This window comes from Pseudophryne corroboree, chromosome 2 (assembly GCF_028390025.1).
Source record: "Pseudophryne corroboree isolate aPseCor3 chromosome 2, aPseCor3.hap2, whole genome shotgun sequence".
NCBI classification, from domain to species: Eukaryota; Metazoa; Chordata; class Amphibia; order Anura; family Myobatrachidae; genus Pseudophryne; species Pseudophryne corroboree.
In genome coordinates this window covers 346,087,902-346,098,223 of record NC_086445.1, presented here as the reverse complement: position 1 = coordinate 346,098,223, position 10,322 = coordinate 346,087,902, and the positions used below count along the sequence as shown (strand labels likewise).

General features: G+C 44.6%; 1 protein-coding gene across 1 annotated transcript in view; it reads right to left on the bottom strand.

Annotated features, from left to right (window-relative positions):
• Positions 1-1,396: 1,396 nt before the first annotated feature.
• Positions 1,397-10,322, bottom strand: part of IPO5 (importin 5) — a 187,478-nt gene continuing 178,552 nt past the window's right edge. Inside the window, exons 22-26 of the mRNA XM_063953056.1 lie at positions 10,087-10,209; positions 9,394-9,613; positions 9,087-9,315; positions 8,653-8,794; positions 1,397-2,217 (exon numbers count right to left, since the gene is read on the bottom strand). Coding sequence (XP_063809126.1) covers positions 2,131-2,217; positions 8,653-8,794; positions 9,087-9,315; positions 9,394-9,613; positions 10,087-10,209 — 801 coding nt within the window. The 3' untranslated portion in view covers positions 1,397-2,130. The remainder of the gene's footprint in view (positions 2,218-8,652; positions 8,795-9,086; positions 9,316-9,393; positions 9,614-10,086; positions 10,210-10,322) is intronic.

Here is a 10,322-nt window from a genome sequence, read left to right as displayed (position 1 = left end):
CGCTTCTTCTCCCCTTAGTCCCTCGATGCAGTGAGCCTGTTGCCAGCAGGTCTCACTGAACATAAAAAACCTAAAACTAAACTTTTCACTAAGCAGCTCAGGAGAGCCACCTAGTGTGCACCCTTCTCGTTCGGGCACAAAAATCTAACTGAGGCTTGGAGGAGGGTCATAGGGGGAGGAGCCAGTGCACACCAGGTAGTTCTAAAGCTTTACTTTTGTGCCCAGTCTCCTGCGGAGCCGCTATTCCCCATGGTCCTTACGGAGTCCCCAGCATCCACTAGGACGTCAGAGAAATATAATTACAGGTTGTAATGTAACGAAATAGGTAAAAAGCCAAGGGGGGTGGGGTTGGGGGGGGGTGTCCTGAATACTTTAGCAAGGCACTGTATGTGCAATGTTTTACTGTACAGTGAACATTACAGGATTGTCAGCCAGTCAAGGTTCACCACACTGCTGCATCAACCTAATGCTGTAGTGTTCAGCAGCAGTGCACTGGTCAATCTGGTGAGCTGTGTACTGCCTGTCGTGAAGCATTGTGCACTTCCATTATCTGAGGAAGCCGACAGACCTGCAAAATGCACTATACTGATGGAAACACCTATTTTATTATATCACTAAAACATTGACTGGAAATAAATCCTTAGCTGGAGCAGTCTCTTTCACTTTGAAAACAAAGGCCTAGCAATCAAGGACAATCATACTAATATCTATGGGAATATTTGAATATGTATGATAAATATATTTTTTTCTAATATACCAGTGAACCTGTGCCCAAAGAGATAACCCCTCATCTTCTATATACCAGAAAGGGGATCCTGGTTTCTCCTACATCTAAGTGGTATCAATATTTAACTAGGAAGCCTCTATCCAAGGGAGTGGAGCAATACTTGTACATCACTGTAAATGCATAAAAGCACACAGTAAAATGTACCATTAGGCATCAGCAAAAAAGCTGAATCTAGAGGTAAGTCACTGTGCATAAGAGACACAACTTAAAAGCACAAATTTACAGTCATGAACTTTCTTTATATTATGTTTCTTTAGCCTGGACAGACACTTCACCTACTGATGTTCATTCTATTCAGTGTTAATGTTTGAAGCATTATTGATTTTTGTTTATTACGGTTTATCCACCTGCATAACTGTACATCAGATGTATGTACTTCCTTGTACCTTTCCCTTTTTCTATTTCCGTTTCTCCATCCCTATCCCATAACTTAATTTCAATAAAAATCATAAAAATACACAAAACCTGGACTGCCTAAATCTATGAAAAGCTAGCAAAAAGAAATATAACCTGATTGCTTACAGAGTACTGTATGTAACTGTGACAGCATTAGACCTATAATTAGTAATGATTTCAGTAAGACAACAGGGAAAGATGCATAGGCTGGTGTTTGGCTTTCATTGGTGTTTATTCAGGTGTGAAGGAGATATTGCCAGACATGCCAGAGACATTTCACATTGAAGGGCCTGAAGCTAAATATTTTCCTGCATCAATCCACATATCCTTTGGGCACAATGCATGGGCAAAAATTAAAAAATAAAAATATGCCAATATAAATCTGTGCAAAAAAACATTTTTCTTGAATACCATACTTGGGACTTCATATTTTCCAAGATACAGCAGTTAGTTCCTATTCCACGCACACGGAGTTAATACTATGTGGAGAAAAATCTGTCTTGACGATTATAACATCGTGCTAATTATGAACTCACCATACCACTGTGATAAATGGTGTGGAGAGCACCATTTTTAAAAGCATTGCAGGCCCTTTGGGTATAGAGGATTTAAGTCCATTTGTCTTAAAATCCATTTATAGCACTCAGACTACTTAACTGCTGATAAAGGACAATGGAAGGTAGTTTCTCCCCAGCCACAGAAGGCGAGAAACAGGAGACATAGGATAGGAAAAAACAATCCTTTTAGAGTTATTGTAGGCCTGCAGGAAACATCCTTCTTGAAGAATCCATTGTAACACTTCAGTATGGTGCATTTCTCCCAATATGATGACCTGTAGAAAAGTGGCCTACTAGCACTACCGCTTCTTTTGCTCAAAACAAACCAAAAACCTAAACAGAAGAGGTAAGTGTATCCATCGTCCTCATCTTTGCTGATGGTAGAGGCCTTCACGCAGTGCTGAGTAGATCTTGTAAAGCCTTCTGCTGAACTGCAGTCAGCTGCGAGACACATTCTGAGAACAGTCCTCCAGATGCCTATAACAGGTAAGATTACATGCTGTAATATATATATATATATATATATATATATATATATATATATATATAAAATAAGAATTTACTTACCGATAATTCTATTTCTCGTAGTCCGTAATGGATGCTGGGGACTCCGTAAGGACCATGGGGAATAGCGGCTCCGCAGGAGACTGGGCACAAGTAAAGCTTTAGAACTACCTGGTGTGCACTGGCTCCTCCCCCTATGACCCTCCTCCAAGCCTCAGTTAGGATACTGTGCCCGGACGAGCGTACACAATAAGGAAGGATTTTGAATCCCGGGTAAGACTCATACCAGCCACACCAATCACACCGTACATCTCGTGATCTAAACCCAGTTAACAGCATGATAACAGAGGAGCCTATAGAAAAGATGGCTCACTAGAGCAATAACCCGATTTTTTGGTAACAATAACTATGTACCAGTATTGCAGACAATCCGCACTTGGGATGGGCGCCCAGCATCCACTAAGGACTACGAGAAATAGAATTATCGGTAAGTAAATTCTTATTTTCTCTAACGTCCTAAGTGGATGCTGGGGACTCCGTAAGGACCATGGGGATTATACCAAAGCTCCCAAACGGGCGGGAGAGTGCGGATGACTCTGCAGCACCAAATGAGAGAACTCCAGGTCCTCCTCAGCCAGGGTATCAATTTTGTAGAATTTTACAAACGTATTTGCTCCTGACCAAGTAGCTGCTCGGCAAAGTTGTAAAGCCGAGACCCCTCGGGCAGCCGCCCAAGATGAGCCCATCTTCCTTGTGGAGTGGGCATTTACAGATTTTTGGCTGTGGCAGGCCTGCCACAGAATGTGCAAGCTGAATTGTACTACAAATCCAACGAGCAATAGTCTGCTTAGAAGCAGGAGCACCCAGCTTGTTGGGTGCATACAGGATAAACAGCGAGTCAGATTTTCTGACTCCAGCCGTCCTGGAAACATATTTTCAGGGCCCTGACAACGTCTAGCAACTTGGAGTCCTCCAAGTCCCTAGTAGCCGCAGGCACCACAATAGGTTGGTTCAGGTGAAACGCTGAAAACCACCTTAGGGAGAAACTGAGGACGAGTCCTCAATTCCGCCCTGTCCGAATAGAAAATCAGATAAGGCTTTTACAGGATAAAGCCGCCAATTCTGACACGCGCCTGGCCCAGGCCAGGGCCAACAGCATGACCACTTTCCATGTGAGATATTTTAACTCCACAGATTTAAGTGGTTCAAACCAATGTGACTTTTTGGAACCCAAAAACTACATTGAGATCCCAAGGTGCCACTGGAGGCACAAAAGGAGGCTGTATATGCAGTACCCCTTTTACAACGTCTGAACTTCAGGGACTGAAGCTAGTTCTTTTTGGAAGAAAATGGACAGGGCCGAAATTTGAACCTTAATGGACCCCAATTTCAGGCCCATAGACACTCCTGTTTGCAGGAAATGTAGGAATTGACCCAGTTGAATTTCCTCCGTCGGGCCTTACTGGCCTCGCACCACGCAACATATTTTCGCCAAATGCGGTGATAATGTTTTGCGGTTACATCCTTCCTGGCTTTGATCAGGATAGGGATGACTTCATCCGGAATGCCTTTTTTCCTTCAGGATCCGGCGTTCAACCGCCATGCCGTCAAACGCAGTCGCGGTAAGTCTTGGAACAGACAGGGTCCTTGCTGGAGCAGGTCCCTTCTTAGAGGTAGAGGCCACGGATCCTCCGTGAGCATCTCTTGAAGTTCCGGTTACCAAGTCCTTCTTGGCCAATCCGGAGCCACGAATATAGTGCTTACTCCTCTCCATCTTATCAATCTCAGTACCTTGGGTATGAGAGGCAGATGAGGGAACACATACACTGACTGGTACACCCACGGTGTTACCAGAGCGTCTACAGCTATTGCCTGAGGGTCCCTTGACCTGGCGCAATACCTGTCGAGTTTTTCCCAACGGTTTATAATCATGTGGAAGACTTCTGGGTGAAGTCCCCACTCTCCCAGGTGGAGGTCGTGTCTGCTGAGGAAGTCGGCTTCCCAGTTGTCCACTCCCGGAATTGCTGACAGTGCTATCACATGATTTTCCGCCCAGCGAAGAATCCTTGCAGCTTCTGCCATTGCCCTCCTGCTTCTTGTGCCACCCTGTCTGTTTACGTGGGTGACTGCCGTGATGTTGTCCGACTGGATCAACACCGGCTGACCTTGAAGCAGAGGTCTTGCTAAGCTTAGAGCATTGTAAATGGCCCTTAGCTTCAGGATATTTATGTGAAGTGATGTCTCCAGGCTTGACCATAAGCCCTGGAAATTCCTTCCCTGTGTGACTGCTCCCCAGCCTCGCAGGCTGGCATCCGTGGTCACCAGGACCCAGTCCTGAATGCCGAATCTGCGGCCCTCTAGAAGATGAGCACTCTGCAACCACCACAGGAGGGACACCCTTGTTCTTGGTGACAGGGTTATCCGCTGATGCATCTGAAGATGCGACCCGGACCATTGTACAGCAGGTCCCACTGGAAAGTTCTTGCGTGGAATCTGCCGAATGGGATTGCTTCGTAGGAAGCCACCATTTTACCCAGAACCCTTGTGCATTGATGCACTGAGACTTGGCTCGGTTTTAGGAGGTTCCTGACTAGCTCGGATAACTCCCTGGCTTTCTCCTCCGGGAGAAACACCTTTTTCTGGACTGTGTCCAGGATCATCCCTAGGAACAGAAGACGAGTCGTCGGAACCAGCTGCGATTTTGGAATATTGAGAATCCAATCGTGCTGCTGCAACACTACCTGAGATAGTGCTACACCGACCTCCAACTGTTCCCTGGATCTTACCCTTATCAGGGAATCGTCCAAGTAAGGGATAACTAAAATTCCCTTCCTTCGAAGGAATATCATTTCGGCCATTACCTTGGTAAAGACCCGGGGTGCCGTGGACCATCCATACGGCAGCGTCTGAACTGATAGTGACAGTTCTGTACCATAAACCTGAGGTACCCTTGGTGAGAAGGGTAAATTTGGACATGAAGGTAAGCATCCTTGATGTCCCGAGACATCATGTAGTCCCCTTCTTCCAGGTTCGCAATCACTGCTCTGAGTGACTCAATCTTGAATTTGAACCTCTGTATGTAAGTGTTCAAAGATTTTAGATTTAGAATCGGTCTCACCGAGCCGTCCGGCTTCGGTACCACAACAGTGTGGAATAATACCCCGTTCCCTGTTGCAGGAGGGGTACCTTGATTATCACCTGCTGGGAATACAGCTTGTGAATGGCTTCCAAAACTGTCTCCCTGTCAGAAGGAGACATCGGTAAAGCCTACTTTAGGAAACGGCGAGGGGGAGACGTCTCGAATTCCAATTTGTACCCCTGAGATATCACCTGAAGGATCCAGGGGTCTACTTGCGAGTGAGCCCACTGCGCGCTGAAATTCATTGAGATGGGCCCCCCACCGTGCCTGATTCTGCTTGTAAAGCCCCAGCGTCATACTGAGGGCTTGGCAGAGGCGGGAGAGGGTTTCTGTTCCTGGGAACTGGCTGATTTCTGCAGCCTTTTTCCTCTCCCTCTGTCACGGGGCAGAAATGAGGAACCTTTTGCCCGCTTGTCCACGAAAAGACTGCGCCTGATAATACGGCGTCTTCTCATGTTGAGAGGCGACCTGGGGTACAAACGTGGATTTCCCAGCTGTTGCCGTGGCCACCAGGTCTGAAAGACCGACCCCAAAAATAACTCCTCCCCTTAATAAGGCAATACTTCCAAATGCCGTTTGAAATCCGCATCACCTGACCACTGTCGTGTCCATAACCCTCTACTGGTAGAAATGGACAACGCACTTAGACTTGATGCCAGTCGGCAAATATTCCGCTGTGCATCACGCATATATAGAAATGCATCTTTTAAATGCTCTATAGGCAAAAATATACTGTCCCTATCTAGGGTATCAATATTTTCAGTCAGGGAATCCGACCACGCCAACCCAGCACTGCACATCCAGTCTGAGGCGATTGCTGGTCGCAGTATAACACCAGTATGTGTGTAAATACATTTTAGGACACCCTCCTGCTTTCTATCAGCAGGATCCTTAAGGGTGGCCATCTCAGGAGAGGGTAGAGCCCTTACAAGCGTGTGAGCGCTTTATCCACCCTAGGGGGTGTTTCCCAACGCACCCTAACCTCTGGCGGGAAAGGATATAATGCCAATAACATTTTAGAAATTATTAGTTGTTATCGGGGGAAACCCACGCATCATCACACACCTCATTTAATTTCTCAGATTCAGGAAAACTACAGGTAGTTTTTCCTCACCGAACATAATACCCCTTTTTGGTGGTACTCGTATTATCAGAAATGTGTAAAACATTTTTCATTGCCTCAATCATGTAACGTGTGGCCCTACTGGAAGTCACATTTGTCTCTTCACAGTCGACACTGGAGTCAGTATCCGTGTCGGCGTCTATATCTGCCATCTGAGGTAACGGGCGCTTTAGAGCCCCTGACGGCCTATGAGACGTCTGGACAGGCACAAGCTGAGTAGCCGGCTGTCTCATGTCAACCACTGTCTTTTATACAGAGCTGACACTGTCACGTAATTCCTTCCAACAGTTCCTCCACTCAGGTGTCGACCCCCTAGGGGGTGACATCACTATTACAAGCAATCTGCTCCATCTCCACATCATTTTTCTCCTCATACATATCGACACAAACGTACCGACATACAGCACACACACAGGGAATGCTCTGATAGAGGACAGGACCCCACTAGCCCTTTGGGGAGACAGAGGGAGAGTTTGCCAGCACACACCAGAGCGCTATATATATATATATATATATATATATACACACAGGGATAACCTTATATAAGTGTTTTTCCCCTTATAGCTGCTGTATCTTTAATACTGCGCGTAATTAGTGCCCCCCTTCTCTTTTTTAACCCTTTCTGTAGTGTAGTGACTGCAGGGGAGAGCCAGGGAGCTTCCCTCCAACGGAGCTGTGAGGGAAAATGGCGCCAGTGTGCTGAGGAGATAGGCTCTGCCCATTTATCGGCGGCCTTATCTCCCGCTTTTCTATGTATTCTGGCAGGGGTTAAATGCATCCATATAGCCCAGGAGCTATATGTGATGCATTTTTTGCCATCCAAGGTGTTTTTATTGCGTCTCAGGGCGCCCCCCCCCCAGCGCCCTGCACCCTCAGTGACCGGAGTGTGAAGTGTGCTGAGAGCAATGGCGCACAGCTGCAGTGCTGTGCGCTACCTTGTTGAAGACAGGACGTCTTCTGCCGCCGATTTTCCGGACCTCTTCTGTCTTCTGGCTCTGTAAGGGGGCCGGCGGCGCGGCTCTGGGACCCATCCATGGCTGGGCCTGTGATCGTCCCTCTGGAGCTAATGTCCAGTAGCCTAAGAAGCCCAATCCACTCTGCACGCAGGTGAGTTCGCTTCTTCTCCCCTTAGTCCCTCGATGCAGTGAGCCTGTTGCCAGCAGGTCTCACTGAAAATAAAAAACCTAAAACTAAACTTTTCACTAAGCAGCTCAGGAGAGCCACCTAGTGTGCACCCTTCTCGTTCGGGCACAAAAATCTAACTGAGGCTTGGAGGAGGGTCATAGGGGGAGGAGCCAGTGCACACCAGGTAGTTCTAAAGCTTTACTTTTGTGCCCAGTCTCCTGCGGAGCCGCTATTCCCCATGGTCCTTACGGAGTCCCCAGCATCCACTTAGGACGTTAGAGAAATATATATATATATACACACATACATATACACACACACACACACACACACACACACAGGGGTGGGGCATATTTACATATACCAACACCAAACATAAGACTGCATAGTAATATCCCTTAATGATGCCTCATTCTTGAAGAAATTATCCATAGCTGTATGTCAAGAAAAGTAATGATAAACACTGTTCCAACATTACCATAAAGCAGTGTAACTATAATTAAACTAAGATTGTATGTTCAAATCTAAAAGGGAAATAAGTAGAACATAATAGTTTAACTTTCAGCTAAAGTACTTTTAAGAACAATTTTATTCTTGTGTGTTCATAACAGGATTACTGAACTATAGGAAAAGATTACAGTTAAGTAAAATATCTCAGACAATAACTACTACATAGGGAATAGGATTTTCGCATCACAAAACCACGAAGCTAATAAAGGTCTCTTGTGCTTTTTAGTAAAAGCTTTAGCTCAGGGGTTTCTGAACCCTAATGCACAAATACCACCCAACAGGTCATGTTTTGAGGATTTCTTTAATCATGCACAGCAGAGTTAATCTATTTTGGTGGGACAGCAATTATCCCAACTGTTTCCAGACAAACCCACAAAACATGACCTGTGCGTGGTACCGGAGAACAATGGAGAATCCCTGCTCTAAGCTAGCCATCATAAAGCTATTAAAACATCAATAAAGATCCCACCTTTCACAAATAAATACTTGTCATTTTACTAGATCAATTTACCTGAACTTGTCGAACTACATTAGCAAGTCGCTTGCCGCAAACATCTTCATTTTTAATTGATTCATGGACACCGCCATCTGCTATAATACTAAATATTTTGGGTAAATTTGAATTGTTGAGTCCTAGTACAATAGGGTTGTTACTGTGAAAAGGAGAGAAAAAAAAAATTAGAACTAAAAAATAAAATTAACCGTGCTTTATTAGTAGTTGTAGACATGTTCCTATATCTTCCAAACTTTGCACAAAGTACAATAAATCAAAAGTACTTTAAAAAAGGATTTAAAACGTTAAAAGCAAAATACTGTGGTCTAGCATTATTAACGGACAGTTATTAGTATGCAGTATGGATTCATTCTATTTACAGAATTATCAGAGTTGAACAACTTCATTGCTATGGGGCAGGACTACACAGAATATGACAAATCGATTTATACCTTTCTATGAGGTCACACAGGAAGTTAAAAGTATGGACTGCTTCTTCTTTATCCTCATGCAATGGCAGCCATGAAAGCCAATGAGGAAGGACCTCCTCCACATTGACACAGTCAGGTCTGAACTTCATGATTTTTCCTACAGCTGAGATGCAATTCTCTGTTGCATTGACATTCTCTTTGGTTTTGGAGTCAGGGGCCTGGATTACACCAACAAGAAGTGGAAGCGCTTCTAGAAACATTTAAAAAAAGTGCTGAAAATGCTTGTCTCTAGAAAAGTTTACAGCACACCTATACAGAAACCGCATACCTGTGCAGAAAGGATGATAATTATCACCACCAAACTGTGCCATTACACCAATGCCATAAGCAGCCGCCTGTCGAACCTCTGGACTGTTATCACAGATAGATTGTAGCAGAGGTCTCAGGAAGTACTCCACATATTTGAATGAAGTTGGACTGCAGTGCTCAATAATGTCATCAAAGATACAGAGCCCCCATTGTCTGTCTGGCCAGGGCCGGTGAGGACACTGGAAGGGATTAGAGAATATCAAAACACGTAACAGGACCTTCAAGAAATGTTTAATACCATGAAGTTTTGCAATGTCAGACAAAACAGACAAAAACTTGGGCTGCATTCTTTAATGTCTGGTGACAGGGCAGCAAAGCTCCCTGTAAGTTCTCATATGAACTCTGAATCATATATAAATTAGCTGATTAGCTAGTAATGGTACAAAGTGTAACTAACATACAGCTATGAATATTCACAAGGGACAAGGAAGCAGAGCGCAAGGACACTCCGGCCGGCTCCACAGCCAAGTGCAGATACCACCTACTCTGAACTATGTGGCACTACCAGTTGCACACCGCTGGATATATCCCTGCAACAAATGCAGGAATAAAATCCTACACATCTTAAGCAGCAACTGACTTTTTAAACACATTTGACTGAAAAGTAACAAGATATATATATATATATATATATATAAAAAAAACAACTTACAATCAAATTAACAATTAATGACAGTAACTGCTCAAACCACGGCAAAACCTTCTCTCTGTAGCTGCTGAATATAGAGTGCAAAATGTCTGCTACTTTAGTCAGAATGTAAACATCATTGTCATCCTGTGAAGAAAAATAAATAGATGTTAGGAGTGTGCAAAGTAGTACTGCTACAAAACCTAAAAAATGCAACACTTATACTGCAAGCTGAAGATATCCCACACTAAGTAAATCCG